This window comes from Perna viridis, chromosome 4, assembly GCF_037379345.1.
Source record: "Perna viridis isolate PV_CMFRI_1.1 ecotype Kerala chromosome 4, ASM3737934v1, whole genome shotgun sequence".
Classification (NCBI taxonomy): Eukaryota; Metazoa; Mollusca; class Bivalvia; order Mytilida; family Mytilidae; genus Perna; species Perna viridis.
Genome location: NC_142448.1, coordinates 30,315,294 through 30,335,055, shown reverse-complemented (window position 1 = coordinate 30,335,055; position 19,762 = coordinate 30,315,294). Strand labels below are relative to the sequence as shown.

The following is a 19,762-nucleotide window of genomic DNA, read 5'->3' as shown; positions in this document are numbered from 1 at the left end:
ACAATACGAATATGAATATGAATATGTTCAAGATAAGTATTATTCTTAAGAATAAAATATAATCAACAACAAATATATAATAACCCGTTATATTTGGAAGCGTTTTCGAAGTGTTCCGCAGGTTTTAACAATATAATCTTATTTGAAGAAAAGATGCAATCGAAGTAAAAATTGGATATATAAAAACAGGCATTTATATTTGCACCTTTTACATTACCGAGTAAAGGTAACAGTAGAAAATCATAGAATATTCTTTGATTGTTCTCGCTAGTACGATAATCAAATTACCTCATATTCTGATGACGTAGTTCACATAAATAGTCGACTTATTCGGTCGATAAATTATTTTGATTCATCACCTGGTTCTGGACTCAATGAAACCAACGTGTTAAACTCGGAATATTGATAAGATTTAGTAATTGATAAGCTTCATGAGAGGTAAACGTTTGATCTATATAAGAGAGATACTCTTTCGTACCAATATCTCACCAAAAGGTGAACTGAGTGTAGGACTGCGGGTGAGTGTTAGTGCTGTACACAGTACAGGAATAACGAAAGTGTGAATAATTATAGTTCCTGACTAGCAAGTCATTTATTGTTAGTGCAAATTATGTTACTTAGATGGTGCAAATATCTTTTTAAAAAGTTCAAATTGTTCCTGTAGGTAAAATTTCTTAATGACTAATAATACTGTATAAGATACAGAAACCAGTGTTTGATCTGAAGTAAAAAGTACTATACATGTCATGATGTACATTGTCATTTGTAAACGACCATATATGTACCCCATATTTTACTCTATTAATTGAATCAAGACTGGTCTTTGTCTGAATGTTCTTCAGGCCTGGTCTTGTACTGTATATTGTATTCCATTTCCTTTTGGATATAGACGCAATAGACGACTTTTACATTCACTTCCGCTCTGGAAAAAATCTTCGATTATACAGGTTAACATGTGTAAGATCGGGTGACCTTGCAATGGGAGCCAAGGGAACAGAAACTTAATTGAATTACTAAATTGTACAAAGGATTTTTAAATCATACCTTCAATGTACATTGTACATTATAGAAACATTTTAAGTATTATGTTCAGAGACATATTTCCAAATTACTATTACTGTTCTTGTTGCCTTCAAATCCAATATACATGTATATCCTTTCATTGTCTATTACAAAATCACTAACTAGATGCCACCAGTTGGAAGTAAATGGTGAATGTGAAAATTGTCTATTATCACACAAGTGATTGTTTACATATAAATATGTTGATTAAGTACAAGTTAAGAATCAGTAGTAAGTTCCCCATGTAAAATAGGTTACATTTGGCCAAATCAAAGTCTCAAGAAGTGAAGATAAAAAGCATTGTAATTGGTTTTGAAATAGTTCATAGAAGATATTGAATCTTTAGTTATTACATGTATATTAACTTCCTTGGATGGCTTGTGTACTAAAATGATCATTTTCTTTAACAGGAATGTACATTTAATCGTAAAACTTCTGATATAAAGCTTCAGATTAAAAGACAAGAATCTAAATACTCTTCAGCTGTGAATATTAAACAAAGTACTACATTTATAAGGTACCCATAGATTTCAATTTTTCTAACAAGACTTCACCAAGTTTAGCTAGGGAACATTGAAATCTCACCCTGGGTGTCTGAGATTCCAAGACTCGCATTTTCTGGCTGTGTTTGATTTTCTTTATTATTTGTGAAAACTACATGTAATTCCTACTTTACAAGTACACCAAAATTCAGAATGCTCTGCTTGCCGTGATTCCTTGGTGTGATGAAAATATGTGATTGTGATGTCCCAAACATTACATGTTTTCATGGATGAGGTAAATAAATCTCCCATGTCTGAAGAAGGAATATTTAGAAGAAGACTATTGATTACCAGACACCCTTTGATCTTTTTAAAGAAAATCACACGCACGTATATTATACATTGTACATGCATGTAAAAAGAACCTCTTGTACACTATACTGGTAAATTTTTATTTTATCTTTTTTATTTTTTTATTTTCCCTTTTTTTCATTAATCTATTTAACAAAAGGTACAGTATTTTGTACATGAGCATGTACACTGAACACATCCTCAATAAGTCAAAGGAAACAATCATATGACGGATGAAAAATTCTATTCATTACATTGTATAACTATCATTTTTGCTCTTCTGATTGTAAGTTTATATTATACAAGTGTACACAGTACCTGTTGATTCTGCTAATCATCTGAAGAAGTCCATTCCAAGAGTGAAGCTAAGGAAAGAACATTATTTGTACACATATCCCCAAAAAGGACATTTACCTGGTTAAATGAAAATGCACCTTCTTGTACCTACTGTACATGTGAACTGTACCTGTGTATATACATGTATTGTATCTTGATATCAGACCAACCATTGTTATATTGTTCCAGTTATACATGTAACTATTGACTGCATGATTTAATTGTATAAAATATTTGATATTAATTTGCAAAACATGGGTGTGAAATAAATTGTTCACTAAAAACCCAAGAGATTTTACTGCTTACATTTGGACATACAGCCTGCCTTTGGAACTGATGTTCATTTTTTTCTCTTTTTTAGCTCACCTGGCCGAAGGGCATGTGAGCTATTGCCATCATTTGGCGTCCGTTTGTTGTTCATCGTCATCATAAACTTGGTATGAATTTTCCTTGGGGTATCCTGCTTAGAACTAATGTGGGGATTTTATGATTGATTGATTTTTGGGGTTTAACGCCTGAGCAGTGAACATGAATGATGATGAAATAAAACAAGGGATGGGACACAAGGACATTAGGGTCGACAAATTTTGGTTGCCACTAGAAAAAGGGGGGTTGGGTAGGGTCGGGCAATTTAGCCTCCTGTGGCGGAGCGCAAAGGTTCCTACTCCTATCAACTACCACAGCAGGGTTCTTTAACGTGCAAGGAACGTGGCATCTTTCCCAACATGGTGCACCACTCTGGTTGTGGTCAGGTTTTCTGTATTATAGCCTGACAACCCCCGCATGTAACATGCCAGGGGTACCCCATTCCACCACGTGGGGCACACATCCCAGTTGCTCTGTGGGCAGAATGCCTAGCCCCCAGCTAGGTTTCTGAGCACTATTTGGTCGCCTTTTACAACAAGCTTAGCACTGCTGCAGGCCTATTCTTTTGACACCCGGACCTGCACGGGGCGTGGGGATTTTAGATTCATTGAAAAACATGGCAGCCATTGCTGACAATAGAACATAGGTGTCAGACAGCAGTTTTTCTCATATATCTCTAAAACCATTAGGTTAAGCCAAATTTCTATTGCTGAAATGATCCTTATTATATGGCCTTCAAAAGTCTTCAGGGATCAAAGTTGTCTGGTGACTCCTTGTATGAGTTGTTGCCCTTGAAAGATAAAAAATGACATTTTTATTACAGTTTTCTGCCAATATCTTGAAAATTATAAGAGATAGAAAGAAACTTTCAATTGCTGAAATGACTTTAATAATGATAAGTCCAATCAAAGTCTTCTGGAGTCAAAATTGTTGGACAACTCCTTGTTAAATTCATTGCCCTTGAAAGACAAATTTTAACCAGATGAGCGATTCAGGCTCCTGGGAGTCCGTTGTTTTTTAAGTTATGATGTTACAAAGTTGAATCCAATAAGATTTGGAATAACTATAGGTGTATACTCTTTGAATGTTTTCTAGGATAGAGTAGTCAGCATATAGACTGAAATACTATAGAAACTATCAGTAGAAATATCTCCAACAATGAGGTTCCACTAGAAAAAGAAAACCATGAATAATACTGGACAGCCCAAGTTCTACACAGTAGAGGTTGGTGACTCTACGTTCACCATCCTAGACAGATACCACAGCCTAAAACCAATAGGATCGGGAGCTCAGGGAATTGTATGGTAAGGTTCTCTTATATATAGGCTCAAATTATGCCACAGCCTAAAACCAATAAGATCTTGAGCTCAGGGAATTGTATGGTAAGGATCTCACATACATTGTAGAGGCTAAATTATGCCACAGCCTAAAACCAATAAGATCTGGAGCTCAAGGAATCTCATATAGAGGTCAAGAGCAACCAACCTCACAAACCAAGCTGAAATGCCATCTTTAGGTCTTGTTCAAATAAACATATACATATGTCCTCCAATAGAATGGAGGTAATGATTTAATATGTTTGTTGCAAGTGATCATGTACATGTATTATTTACTTAAAAGATTTATTGGTAACAAACGGTATATGTACATGTACATGGTAAAATCAGAGATGGTCATTGATTACACAAAGTAGCAATCTATGTGTATTTGTATATTGCAGTTGTTGATGACAGTTTTTCCATCCTTCTAATACTTTCATTTATGCGTAACAGTGTTTTTTTTTTTAAATTTTAGGTATTTCTCAATTTACTTCATAATTATAAGTTCATCTTTTGGAAACTTCTCAGATTCTTCCTTAACAAATTGATAGGAAGTAAATTAGCTGTATAATTATCAGTTATGCATCAGATGTTATTTTTAGCTCTTTCTCTTTGATCAGGCTTTCACCTACATGTACATGTAAATATAGTAATTATTTGTTATGAAGTATTAGAAACATTTTCATTTTGAAGAATAAATGCAACCACATAAGTTTTATTCAACCACAAAATTTTTGTGGTTTTATGATACTATGTACTTTTTGTCAGCGTTCTGGTTGGAGTCATTATATTTGTGCAAAGACACAACAACTTAAATAATAGTTGGTGGATCTTGATTTAGTTTTAAGACAAGGGTCTGTACAGAGTGGGAAAACTTAATGTGTTATGGGCCTAAACATTCAGGAATTGAGAGAAAAAAAGCTTTTATGTATCTTCGTATAAAGTGCTTTTTTAGTGGTACAGTATGTCTAATTGGAAATATTTCAAGTTTGACCACTTTCATTCTATTCAGGAATTATGCTGTGTTATTAAAACATTATTCACATATTTTCTGTTACAAACAAGTAAATGCTGTCAGCTTGGGGCTCTGTTCTTACAATTTTCACGGCTTTTACTGGCATAAGTTATAATTGACTGCTCACAGCACTTTGATTTTAATTATACCCCCACTTTAATAATGTTGCAATCACCTTGTCTGTCCTTTACACTTTATGTAACATATTTCTCAGCTTTTATTGGAGGAATTGCTTAGATATTTGGTATATTGCTTTTGCATGGCGACATGTACGGAGTCTCCGCTTTTCAGGTTCATCACTCATCTACTTCCTGTTTACCAATTGACTTTGTCATTTTTCAGGTGGTACATAATGGGAATTTTCGTGACATATTTCTCAGCCTCTAGTTTGGGAATTGCTTAGATATTTGGTGTATTGCTTTCGCATGATGACATGTACAGTGTCTCCCCTTTCCAGGTTCCTCACTTATCTACTTCCTGTTTACTGACGAAGTCAGTGTTTCCCTTTCCCAGGTTGAGTGGGGGTATTCTTAGCACAACATAGTGTGTAACCTCTTGTTTTACTTGATATGCCATACTCATTAGGCATTCCTAATAGTGAAAACCTGAGTAATGTGTGTATGTGTATATCTCTTTTCAGTGCTGCATATGATTCTGTTACCCAAACAAATGTTGCCATTAAGAAACTAAGCCGACCTTTCCAAAACGTTACTCATGCCAAGAGGGCTTATAGAGAATTTGTCCTTATGGATTTAGTCAACCATAAAAATGTAAGTAATGCTATCATTGATATTTTGTTCAGTTATCTATACTTGCAAGTACAGGTTATGTTTGTGTTTTCACAGTGGTTATATAACTGAGTTATTTCATTAGAAAAAGTTTTGTTTCAGAAACGATTTTCATTGTGAATATGAAGAAAAAAGTTTGGTTTTTTTCCCAATAGCCTTGAAGTGCTAACTTCAGTACTAATTTTTCTCCAATGAGTCATAGCCAACAGCTGATATCAGAAATCATTTGTTGTTTAGTTGCATAACAAAGATACATCAAAATTGTCAGATACAATGTAACTACAAAAAAATCTCTGATAAAATATACAACTGAAGGAAATACATGTAGCCTTAGATAAGAACTGCACTTGATTAATTTATGTGATGATTTACTTCATGTTGTAATGTTTGAATTAAGTTTACAATTGATTTACATCCTTGTAATATGCATTACATTTGTCTCCTTCAGATTTCACATGAAAAATAATATGTATTTTAATCCCACAAAAATGTTTATGTGCATATTGTTTTCTATCAAAGTTAATACTGTAAACAGGTACAAATTATTTTCATTTCAGATTATTGGTTTATTAAATGTATTTACTCCTCAGAAGTCTCTGGAAGAATTTCAAGATGTGTAAGTAGGGTTTACTATTATAGTTCTTGGAATGGCTATATCTTCAGTTCCTAAGCAGGATTAATAGGAAATTTTGTCATCCCTCGACACTAACATAATTTTCAGAGATTTAAAGTTAAGCAAGAATAAAAAAAATAAAACACTGATAAGATTTTATGTAGTGATGACAACAAACAAGTGGATGATTTCATATTGTAAGAATGTATTGGTGAAGTGTAAATTTTCTCTGACAATAATAAGGTCTAGTGGTAATATACTTTATGGGTACAGATGGATTTGCAGTGATTGTGATTAGAGGAGTTATGTACCATTTATCACAATGTAAAAAAGAAGAATTATATAAAGAATGGTCTGTGAAATTTTGAATGTATTAGAAAATAGCCTATTAGGCTACTGTGAAAAACATTGGGCTACTGGATACTCTGGAAAAAAAGTTCAATAATTGACCATGTATTTTCATTTTCATTTGTAAAATGCATGTATACTTCCCTCATCTGGACTTACAGAAAATGAGTTTTATAACCTTTTAAATTTTGTATTTTAATCTTAAGTTTTTGTTAAATAGTTGGCATCATCCTCCTGTTTTGTTTACTGTATGTTACTGTCTGAGAAATCTTTGATGTTTTAGATGTCTTTAATTTGTACAATTACTTTTATCTTTATACAGTGAAACAGTCAAAACTGAAACAAGGCTTTCTGTAGCTGTTTAAATGTAAACATATTAATATTTGTAGTTGCTAATTTTCGTAGATTGTGTCATGTGAACATATTCGTGGGTACATAATTGCAAGTATCAATTTTTGCAGTATCAAAAAATAATTAGCACAATGAAGTGTTAAAAATCAATTTTGTTTGTACTATTTTTCACACTTTTCTGTCCACCAAAATTAGTACAGCGCGAAAATTAATACCTTAACAGTATTTTGAACCTGGATTCAGGGAACTCTTGTTTAAACTGGGCAAACTTTATAGTCCAAAAGTGGTTCACTTTAGACAGGTTTTACTGATTATAATATTTCAGAACTTTGATTGAAAAATTGTACCTCTTATTGTCTTTACAGATATCTTGTGATGGAATTAATGGATGCCAATTTGTGCCAAGTTATAAATATGGATTTAGACCATGATAGGATGTCTTATTTGTTGTACCAAATTCTCTGTGGCATTAAACATCTCCATTCTGCTGGCATTATTCATAGAGTAAGTATGTTGCAGAATACTTTACATTCCATTTATTCATGTGATTTGAAAACCAAATCCTCTAGTTTTACAAATTAGAATGAATTTAATGTTTTCTCAGCATCCACATTGCAGAAGGGTTTCTTATGTGGTGTATATCTTGAATATTGAATATGTTGAATATTTAAAAATTATTGTATTACTATCAGCTTCCATTATGTGGAATTATTTCTTTTTTCATGTAAAGCATAATCAGTTGTATATTTTCTCTTTTTTTCATTTCTGGTGGACCTCAATTTCCTGTCGAGAAACATAAACCTCATTCAAATTTGAAAATGACCAATACAATTGGATTAAATGAATCAACCTTTCCCATTGAAATGACCAATACAATTGGATTAAATGAATCAACCTTTCCCATTGAAATGACCAATACAATTTGATTAAATGAATCAATCTTTCCCATTGAAGTCTATGGTGAAAGACGCAGTTTTGAGTGCTTCTTGTCCTGTTATTTTCTCCGTACTCAATTACTAATTTAACTGTGATTGTTGACTCATGGAATCATGATTTCTGAATGATTCCATCTTTAGCAAAGTTTTTTTTAAGAAAAGTCTTGTTTTAAAGCTAAACTTAAAAGTATATTAGCATAATTTGGTACCTCATAAAATGTTGAAATTGCTCTTTCTAAATATTTACAATGTAAGTTTTCTGTTGATGAATGATTCTATTTTTATATGACTGCAAAAATTTTAAGGTTGTAAAATGGTATGATGCTGATGTCATCGTCCATAGACACTCATTTTTTTGGCGATAACTTGAATATGAATTGGTTGACCTTTTGAAAAAATTTATGACAAGGTTCAAAACTCAAAAGGAAGGTTGGTATTGATTTCAGGGGTTATGGTCCCAACTGTTTAAGAATTACTGTAGGGACCAAAAAGAGGCAAAAAGCAAGCATTTCATAGAATTTAACTATATAACTCTAGTAAAAGAGTAGAAAGTCAATGATATTGTTTCACAATATTCTGTACCACAATGGTTAGACTTTCCTGTTGTCAAGACAATTATTTGTTTTTAAGAATTTTTTTTATCGGATTCCATATTAAAATCCTTGCCTTCACTTTTCAGTTGGGTTTCAGATATATCTTGCAGTTTTTGAGTAATAAGGGGTCAAAGGGACCACACCCCCATAAATTAACCTTTTTTTATTTTTGGTCCTATTTCAAAAGAAATTTATTATTGGTTTCCTTATGAAATTCCTTGCCTGCATTTGCCAATCAGATTTCAGGTATTTCTTATTATTTTTTAGTTATATCGGGTCAAATAAGCCACACACCCAAATTTTTTGTTTTTTTCATTTTTGGACCAATTTTGGATGTCTATGATGATTTTCCACAAAATTCTACTCCACAGTAGTCAAACTTTAATTGATTTTGGGTGTTAAGATTTAAACATTTAAGAAATTAGGGGCCAAAAAGGGAGCTAGAAACTTGCATTTTCCTGATGTCCAGACAATAGCGTGACTATTAATGAAGTCATCTCCTTGAAATTGTATTACAAGGTGCTATACCACCAAAAGAAGACTGGGATTGATTTTGGAAGTTAAGACTTAAACCTTTAGAATTAGGAACTAAAAAACAAGCATTTTGCTTATGTCTGGTCAAGAAAATGACTCAAATAAATATTACTACAAGATGCCATACCACAAAAGGAAGACTTGGAATAATATTTTTTTGTTTTGAGTAGAGCCAAGTAAGAATAAGGGATCTAAAAGGGTCCAGAAACTATAAAGTGCCATACCTGCATAGGAAGGGTAAGATGACTTGAAGTTTTAATTGGAAATAATTAAGAATAAAGAACAAAAAGTGACCACTTCGCTTCTGGTCATACTCTTATCCTCTGTCAAATATCTCATTGTAATAAAAACTCAGTTATATCAAGTTTGAATGATGTGTCCATATTTGCTCCAACTGTTGAGGGTTTGACCTCAACAATTGTATCAAGCTGCACCCTCCAAAGCATTTTATTGTGTATAGCAATATTGCCATTTAAACATTACTTTCATTTATCATTTTGCCCATACCAATTATTACCTTTGTATTTTTTACAGGATCTAAAACCAAGTAACATAGTTGTCAAATCAGATTGTACATTGAAAATATTAGATTTTGGTTTGGCCAGGACACAAGGGACTGGTTTTATGATGACCCCTTATGTTGTAACCAGATATTATAGGGCACCAGAGGTTATTCTTGGAATGGGATATAAAGAAAATGGTCAGTATGCATGTTACTTATCAGAAGCAAGCTATAAGGAACACTTTAAATGTTATTAAAGTTGCACTGTAAATTTTTTGTTTGACGACAATTTTGTATCATGCCTATGTTGAAAAATTCTATGGATGACCCTGTAGAAAAAATCCATATTTCGTAACTTAAAAGTTAAGAGGAACCTAATTCTTTCTTTCATTTAAATGCAGTAACATATTTGATAATTTTGGTCATTTCTTTTTTCAGTTGATATATGGAGTGTCGGTTGTATAATGGCAGAACTGATTCGGGGAGCTGTGATGTTTCCAGGAAGTGATCGTATCCTTAACTAACAAAATATCACTTTATTTTATCATGGTCATTCTGTTTTGTTTATCCACTGATACACTTAGTTAATTCAAATTAATTATTAAAGATATTTTAAGGTTAAGATAGATAAGGTAGAAATCAAATGATGTTTTTGAACTATTGTATGCAATACCAATTTATATTTTTTATGGTTTGGTCAAACCACTCTTTGATTTCAAATTTCATGTGTTCCATCGAAAACAACCAAGCTCTATAGACCTATTTACACTTGTGTCAGCTATTATAGAAATTGGTGCTCTATACTTGTTTTCTTCAACTGAAAAATTAATGATGTCACAATTTAGAATTATGTTGAAACCTGTCAAACCATCCAGACATTTTTTAAAGTCGCTTTACTTCAATTTTTATGTATTTTGAACCTTGGTAAACTGAACAAATTTTTAAATTCAAAATGGGGTCAGTTTAGGCAGATTTCACTGTACATTCATTTTGATGTCAAAAGGTCATATGTGAATTGAAGTATTCAAATATAAATCCAGTTAGAAAATCCAACAACTGATGCAGTTTTGCACACCACAAAATTGAAACTATTGGGTAAGATTTATTCATCATTTCATGTTCATTTTATCATCTCATTTAATGTTTATCACTTGAATATAGCTGAAATATTGTGGCTCGGGCATTAAATCCCAACAATCAATCAATCTATGTGCTTCATGATATTTCTGAAGCTTTAACAATTTCATGTACATGTATGTACTGATAAATTAATATTACTTAATACATGTAATTAACTTTTATTTCTATGCAAAATTCTTCTTAACAGTAGTCAGATATTGATCAATGGAATAAGATAATAGAACAATTAGGAACTCCATCCAAGGAATTTATGCAACGATTGCAACCAACTGTCAGAAACTATGTAGAGAACCGACCAAGATATGCTGGGTATAATTTTGATAGACTGTTTCCTGATGTGATATTTCCTCAGGATAGTACAGAACATCCAGGTCTACGAGCAAGTATGGCTCGTGATTTATTGTCTAAGATGTTGGTCATTGATCCAGAGAAGAGAATTTCTGTTGACGATGCCTTAATGCATCCATATATACATGTATGGTATGACGAGAGTGAGGTGAATGGGGTGAGTGTCCATGTTGGTGAGGCTCATGCGGTGAGTTAAAGTTCAATTCTTAAGCATGAGCTGGAATAGCCTAAAATATCCTAAAATATGCATGTTGTTGATGCAGTGTTCTAGCTAAGATCTGAAACAAGTTATACCATGTTAACAATACAGTACAGCTTAAGTATCTCACACTTAATCTGATTTAATGATTAATGATGATCCTAACCTCCTTGTTAATTTATTATTATTACTAGAACACTGTGCTGTGGATATAAACTAAGGTTTGTGATTTCTTGTTTGATAATGATAAGATTTGAGGGGCCATATATTTTTCTTTGCATCTCTTGGTGGTTTTTTTTTGTTTTTTTTTGTTTTTTTGTTTTTGCTTGTTCAATTTTGCAACCCATGAGTATAAAACGTGTTAACTTTTCAGAATGCAAAATTATGAGATTTTTCAAACCTCAAACCTTATTTAATTTCTGTTAACTGTCAAAAATGTCATGAAGTTGTTATGGCTTGCTTTGTAAATGTGATTTGTTAAATGTTTCATATACCCAGTATGTTAGTATAAAAATGTTCGAAACAACATGATGCTACATGTATAGAGCTTGCTTAGTTAATATGATCGGTCGAACTTCAAACACCTATTCATTTGGTTTGTCTAGGTTTGTATACTGTATATTTGAATTCTTTATGTATATTTTTTAAAGCTGACACTCAATAAACTAAAGATATAGAACCTAGATACTGACATTGTAATTCTATATGTATTTGCATTATTTTTAGTTGGATGTTTATTGTTTATTTAAGATAAATAAAAATAATAAATAGAGGAATGTCTTTCATTGTTTATTGTTTAGATATATCCAGATTCTGTTTTTTTGTTTTTCATGATTATTTCTTCTGGGAATTCCAGTTTTAAATAATTATAATTTATAAAATCTTACCACAAAGACAAGGCCTTCAAAAGTAGGTTGTAAGTTGAAGTTTTTATCAGGATGCTGTTACTTTAGTAACTTTGCCATTTACACTGCTATGATTCATGATGTAATGGACTAGGAATGGGCTTTCTAATTCAACTATTTTAGAGAGATATTCCAAAAAACATTTGAAAAGCCCAGCAAGACAGTATATAAATGTAAACATTATTATAGCAGTCAAACTTATTTCAATGGTATTATTTTTATTACAGCCAGCACCGCAGCCATATGATCATACAGTTGATGAACAGGAACATACAGTTGATGAGTGGAAAGGTAATATCACTGTGGGAGAATTAGATTTTGATTGGGTTTCATTGGGGTGAATGATTCCGTGAAATATGAATTGAATGACATTTAAGAATTACAAAAAAAACGTTTGAAATTGATACTTAAGTTGCTGGTAAGTGTAATGGTGTAACAGTATTCATGATCACCAAAAGTGTTTGATGTTTTTGGCTGTTATGGATTTTTATTTTATTTATGTCATGGGTACTGGTTTGTGTTTTGTTTACAAGGCTCTCTGATAAGGGTCACAGAAAAATGAGTTATTGCTATAATGAGACTGCCAATGCCATGGACATTATGAAACTTTAGGGTTTTAAAGCAAGTTATTTCTTAAGTTTGACAAATAAAACTATATAATTATTTGTTTGATACAAATGGGGGATTTGTCCTGATGACTCAATAATCTCCAAAGTGTAGGGTACAATAGAATGAGAAGGAAATTAGCATTCTTATCTAATTGTAAACAGAACATATACCCTGTAGTTACACCCCCAGTAAGTTGATACATGAAAGTTGCATGTAATTCCAACACTTTCAAAATGTTGTACAATTCTCTTGTGACTTAGGCTAAACGGACTCCTATTCGTCCTCAACTATTTGGTAATAATTTTAAAGATATGTAAAGCTGCTGTTGTGGTCTTTAACTTTTAAATTAAGATTATATTGAATGATGTAGATCTTCTTTTCTTTACTCTGAGTATTCACACATTTTAGTTTTCAGTTTTGGTAACTACTATATCTTCAATATTTGAACATCTAGCTGTAGTGACAACTTTTGTTTCTTGTAGAATTAATATACAATGCAGTTGTAACATATGAAAAGAAGGAAAAGAAAAAGGCTGCTATGCAAAATGGTATGTACTACAGATACACTGGCATATTTAAACTATTTTATCTCCACTCATTAGAGTAGGGGTTCTATTGCAATTACCTTGTCCATTCATTAAAATGTTCAATAACAAATTTCTCAGCTTCCTTTGGAGGGAATCCTTAGATATTCATTATATTGTTTTGCCATGATGACTTGTACCATGTCTCCCTTTCCATATTCCTTGCCTGTCTATTTCTTGTTTTACCATGCGATTTAATTTGACAGAAATAGTTGAGTGGGGGTATTCTTTGCACAACGTAGCATGCAATATAGTTTTTGTATCAACTATGACTTAAAAAGTTATGTTAGATTATCAGTGTGCTGATGATTTGTATTCTTTTACTCCTTAACTTTTCTTGGAAGAGTTATATCTTCTTGAAACTTGGTACAAATTATCATCATGAGATTAACATAGCATTGATGTTGCATTTACATTTCTGGTAGGTATCATTGACTGAGTGGTGTTGCATTTACATATTTTATTGTTGTCTGAATTTTAATTTCCCTGGATTGCTATAATTATTGGGTAGAAATGTAAATTTTTACACACAAAAGTAATGAAAGTCCTGCAATGTCATCATTCCTTACTGTGAAATTTCTTAGCTAATAAATGGTGTTAAAAAATGAATAGAAAAACAAGACTAGTTGTTAATAATTAGCTTAATTTTAACTCAATTAATATGCCTTATTATATTTTTACTCTGTTCTATGGATTAGAAGTAAGTCATCTGAATTATCTTAAGCTTTGCTGGCATGATGGTTCTCCCTAGCTTATGCCATTGCTTCGTCCCCGATGAATAACAGCTATAAACCTTTGTATTCCTTTTTTTGTTTTAGCAGGGGCTCCAAACAACGATGAAGTGTTAGCCGATGGAGCTACGAACTCTAGTCAGAACCGTTGCCGATAATTAACGTGGAATATTAGATCATAATTTATTTGAGGTTTCAGTGTATCTTTAGTGTCATTTTCATCATGTACATGTATCATTAACAAATTGGAGAGTCAGATTACATAATAAATCTTGATAGGTCTTAGATGTATGTTTCAATTTTTTATGGGGAAGGGGTCAGGTATCAATACTTTTTGTATAATTTCTATACATTATTCAGTAGTTGTAGAAGTGCCTCGATGATAGAGCATAGGAAATTGGTTGGAAAAAAAGTGGTTGAAGATAAGTTCTTATCACTAATAAAAGTTTGGTTTTTTTGGGTTTTTTTTCAAATAACTACAAATATGGGAGTAATGTAGAATCATTATTTTTAGATCTAAATACATTTTAAGTGGTTGGTCAATCAATAGTGATTCAAGCCACCGTTAGGAAAATAACATGTTGTAGAAATGAACAATTTAGCTTTGTGATTTCTGACATTCCAAGGTGTAGGGGGATATATTTTGCTTTGCATTTTGTTGTCCATTTAGAATCTCATTTTATAAAGTGGAGTTTCTTTGCAAGGGGTTTGAATTATAAAAATACTTGCATAGTTTTATGGGTTCAAATCAGCATTACTCTGAGGTTTATCATACAGGACCATTGAAACTTCAAATTATCTAGGCCCTGGATCTACCATACTTAACATTCACACCTTTTGAGGATCTTACATTTTCTTCTTTATGGTGTCAAAAAGTCTGGGACCTTTCAGTGTTGAAAGTGAAGTTGAACTCCTGGGTTTGAGTTTAATTTACTGTCTCCTTGCAAACTGTTGCCTCCTTGTGGTTGTTTTATTTGTTATGTTGATGGTCTCCTTTGTAATATGAATTTTTTGCTCACAATTTTTTATGTACTAGTATTTTATCCTTTTTTATGCATTGGTTGCTTTGTTATTTTTAACCATTATGTTTGACATCTATTATTGGACATCTGGAATGTTTATCTCATAATATTATCTTTCTAAAATATACAATTTTCTGTAATGTTGGCTTTTATATTTCTAAAGCTCAGTATGATTAGGTTTATTTCTATTTTAGAGAAGAGTAAAGCATGAAAAGACAAATTAAAATCAATTTAAATAAACTTAAAAAATTTGTAAAATTTCATGGAAAAAAAGGGGGATGGTCTCGTAGTTACCTTATATTCTGAATTAGTGTTATTTTTTATTTGACACCCTGTACTGTAGCTTAATCAAGGTTCTCATTTCATCAATGGATGAGAATTAGCCATCATTAAAAAAGTGTGAGTCTTTCACAATTCAGTGTGAAATTTCACTGCTATAAAATCATAAGAAAGTTTACTGGTGAAGATATTTTCAGCTATAAGCTAATAGTACTGACGATTTTAAATGAATGAAGGGTTTTAGAATAGAAAATTCATTAGATTTTCTAATATAGTGGTAAATTGTTTGATATGGGTTGAAAGTTCTAATGTAGATCTATGCTTCATAAGGAACCTGATGATTTGTTCTTGTTTTTATCCTAACTTTTGTTTTGCACAAGAAGTCATATACTGTGATGTATTGAAATTCACCATGTAGTTCATTAGAATATTTGTTAAGACGATAACTGAGTTAAGCCTTAGAATTTATATACGAAGGATAAATATACTATTTATATAATTTATTTATAAATGCTGCAGTCCAAGATTCCTCTGTTGTTCTAAAGTCTAGTATTTTGTTGATTTTACCGGTCATTTTTAGGAAGAAGACCTAGGGTAAGGGACATAACTCTTGAAATCAGTGATATGTTTGTATCATATTCCATTTCATCAAAGACTTTCAAGCTGTTGTTGAAACAGAATGAAATAAATCCAAGTTACTTTGATGCTTAAATGAGATTATGCAAAAAGTTTAATACAAAGGTTCCAATGATTTGTAAGAGTTATTTCCCTTACCGTAGGTCTACCTCCTTTAAAAGATTGAATACTCGTGACTCGTGCAAGTTGATTTTGTCGTATTAACTCTATTAATACACAATTTACTCTTGTTCAGATTTTAAAAGATAAAAAAATCATAATTTGGATGAATTCTTGAATCTTTCAAAAAGAATTTTTAAATAGAGTTTTTCATCGTCTAGAAATTGAAAATTCTATTATTCTACTTATTAAAATACTTAATGTCTCCAAACCATCATTTTAATCATTGGCAAAGTAGGAAATTTCTCCCTTTCTTCCAATGGCTGTCGCTATATTCAGTGTACTAAAACAAGCATTGATCTGTGGAGGAATCTAGGACTATAGAAACCAAACCTTGTCCACTATGTGCAATAACTTGTTGATAATGATTCTGTGTTAGTGATGTTCTGTGTATATATAGATGAGATGATGATGCCTTTAAGAAAACCATACTTCAAAATTTGTATTGTACATTTTTTTTTCTTACTTATTTATCTTTGTAATTCTTTAGCATTTGTGGTTGTCCATTTTTTTCATTTTTTGATTGTCTTCTGGATTGAATTTTCTTCAAATAGATGTCAGTGGGTTGGAATTATGGTTTGTACTCAACATTAGAGAAACTATCCCTTTAATATTAAAATGTAGATAAGAAATAAATTCATTGCGTTTTAAAACATTTATTAGATTTATTAATATTTCAGAGTATTCATTTTTTAATATTAATGAGAAGTATTCATTATCTTTATTATATTATACTAACAAAGGGAAGTAACTTGTATTGTTTAACCTCATTAATTATGATTCAAGACTAATTAGTGCTTAATGTTACCAAACCTTAATGTGATGTCATGAAGTTACCAAAATATCTCCTGGCATGTGTGATTGTATTGTCAAGTGTAGCATTAGTTTATAGCAAGTAGTATAATTAACTTCAGTAAAGTTAATCTTCCATTGATTGAATAGCAATCACCTGATGAATTTTCATAGATTGTTAATTGGACAAGTGACAGAGATTTTAAACTCTCTATCAAACTTAGCTTAAAATATCTATGAATGGAAGAGAATTTAAATTTCCTTGATAATTGTCCTGTTAACTACCTAATACATTTTGTCAAGTAATATCATTCAGTCAAGAGAAGATCTAATTCTATTCACTAAAGTTAACTATTTTACTCACTGTAAGTGAGAATTATTATACTGCCTTTATTGTTTTTATGTGTACTTGTGTTTGTTTTAATATATGTAAGGATTTTAATGAGATATACAAAGATTTGTTTCATCAGTTTTATGACTCTTTTGGCTTTAACCACCACTTCAGTCAAATAAACATGTTCAAATAGTGACTTTAACAGGTGAATTGTATATCACCTACAAATGAAATACTTTAAAGGGGTATAGTGAAGTTACACTGTCCATCAGTCAGTCCTTTAATATATTACTAACTACACACTGATTTTGGAGTTTTAGCCATTTATGTGAATTTTGATTTTACAGTTTTAGAGAATAAAAAACCAGCTAAAAATGTTAAATGTTCATAAAACGAGTTTAAACTTTTTAACAAATTTTGCAATTTTAAAATCATTGCAAAAATTTCTGAATTTATTGTACAACACCTCCATTTAAGTATCAGTCTTCATAAAAATCAGACACCAGGTTATTCATGCATGTCAAAAACCAATTCAGTTTTATTTCTTGTTCAGAAACAGTTACATAACCAGTTTTAGTATTTCATTTGGATATTTCACTTTTGAGATAAAAATTATGTAGATTGTACATGAAATTTGCACTTTGCAAGAGTAATCATTCTAGATTTGGTCTCATTTGGTTGATTTTGATTGGAGATAAATGTATAATTTTCTAAAAAGTGCAGATCTGAATGCAGAAATGATTATCATTTTGTGAATGTGTAGCTTATGTAGACTGAAAAAGCATTGTTTGTTTGATGGGTTTTTGTACACCTTAAATCGTTGGTAGTGTCTGAATTTTATGTGGACTGGTACTTAATTACTTGTTAAACCTGTACTGTGCATGTGCCAAAAATATTGTCAAATACAATTCAAAGGGGAGATAATTCAATTTACAAAACCACTGTATTACTTGTGTATGGATTGCAATCCAACTTCTTAAATACTGTTATACTGATACTGCATGGATACTTTATTTTGATGAAGTGTGCATGATAAAATAATCCTTATTCAATTATCAACTTGAATTCTGTCTGAAATTTTGGTGAAGGTGGTATTTTTGGAGTTAACCTTTCCTTCAATGTTTATTTCTGAAATTCATGTTAGGCTTGTATATTCAGCTTAAAATGAACTGAAGATATCAGGCTCATAATGATTAAGTCTGTTTATCTACTATTTTAATTTGTTGTTTTACTTAAGAGTTGAATTTAATCACATTGGGATACGGGTCACATTTAAGTCTTTATTTTTTTTCTTCCAAAGTTGCATCGTCATGAGCCCTCTGCTGCACTATATTTGTGACTGTTTTATTAGAGTGTTCATTCTTATTATCATATTCTTATTACATTGTAGTGATTCAGTAGAATTTAACTGTATTGTCAGCCCTGAATTCCCTGAACTTGTGACCAGTAAATATTGTTTATAAGTATTAGAAATCTAGATAAAATGTTCTCATTTGGATACATGATAGGTCTACTTATATAGATATAAAAATATTTCAAATAAATTTATAGTAGTCTTCCTGTAATATCTTTAAAACTAGATTTAATTGATCATGACTGATAAATTTATTAATGTTGATTGTAGAAGTCCTTGAAATAGTATGTATCATGGAATGTAATCTTCCCCTCTTATTGATTGAAAGGCTTGTGCATGTTGATAAACATACGAAAACTCACAGTACTCATTTCAGGGAAATCACTTTGCCAATACATCTGACCAGGAAAAAACTCTCAATTTGCATTTGGAATGATCTACCTACATTTTTTCTTGGATGGGAATTTCCATAAATTATTCCTGTGTTTAAGAGTTTTAAAAAAAGAGTAAAAGTATTGTTTTTTATTATTAAAATTTTGACCCTTTAATATCCAGAGAGATTTAACAACTTTTACTTTATTGCTAAGTAAATGCTTTAAATGAGGCTTTTTATGTCAATTAAATCGAAAAAAAATAGCTATTTTATTTTTTTTGGTCAGTTTTATTGGCAAAATACTGATATTAACTATTTTTGTACTAAAAATAGTGCTGTCAGTTTTTGTAGAAACAGAATTTGTAGTTTTTTGTCATAACATACTAGTTGGTATTTAGTTCTGTACATATCTGAATGTTGTTCTTCATGTTGATATGCAGGGGGTATTACCTCTGGATAAAATGCTTCAGAAAACATTGCCAATAAAAATGTTTGTAATATTTAGTGTTTATTTTTATGAGATATTGTTGAGCCTTATTCTATCCCTCCTTTTCATGACAAACTATCCTCCCCATTCCTTTTACATTTTATTTCTTGCTTCAAATGTTTTTCAAATCATGTAGTAAAAAAAAACAGTGAAGCTATGTAATTGTAATTTTTTAAAGACTTGGGCCTTTGTGCTTAATCATGATAAAGACCATT

General features: G+C 31.3%; 1 protein-coding gene across 6 annotated transcripts; it reads left to right on the top strand.

The window, feature by feature from the left end:
• Positions 1-287: 287 nt before the first annotated feature.
• On the top strand, positions 288-19,560 carry LOC148619696 (stress-activated protein kinase JNK-like). Of its 6 annotated transcripts, XM_088579892.1 has the most exons (12): positions 294-438; positions 1,473-1,579; positions 3,693-3,901; positions 5,572-5,701; positions 6,277-6,335; positions 7,397-7,535; positions 9,628-9,793; positions 10,034-10,105; positions 10,930-11,270; positions 12,415-12,478; positions 13,279-13,344; positions 14,199-19,560. In XM_088579892.1, exons 3-12 carry the CDS (start codon positions 3,783-3,785, stop codon positions 14,267-14,269), a joined length of 1,227 nt encoding a protein of 408 aa, XP_088436018.1. In that variant the 5' UTR covers positions 294-438; positions 1,473-1,579; positions 3,693-3,782; the 3' UTR covers positions 14,270-19,560. The 6 variants fall into 6 exon arrangements, with proteins under 6 accessions (XP_088436021.1, XP_088436019.1, XP_088436016.1 ...); XM_088579895.1 differs by lacking the exon at positions 1,473-1,579 and having other exon boundaries at positions 288-438; positions 10,930-11,240; XM_088579893.1 differs by lacking the exon at positions 1,473-1,579 and having other exon boundaries at positions 288-438; positions 14,202-19,560.
• Positions 19,561-19,762: the final 202 nt, after the last annotated feature.

Coding starts and splice junctions, on each gene's coding strand:
- LOC148619696 (XM_088579890.1), top strand. CDS start 3,783: ATGAATAATACTGGACAGCCCAAGTTCTACACAGTAGAGGTTGGTGAC. Junction 7,536..9,627: donor CTGCTGGCATTATTCATAGA/GTAAGTATGTTG, acceptor TATTTTTTACAG/GATCTAAAACCAAGTAACAT. Junction 11,271..12,414: donor ATGTTGGTGAGGCTCATGCG/GTGAGTTAAAGT, acceptor TTTTTATTACAG/CCAGCACCGCAGCCATATGA.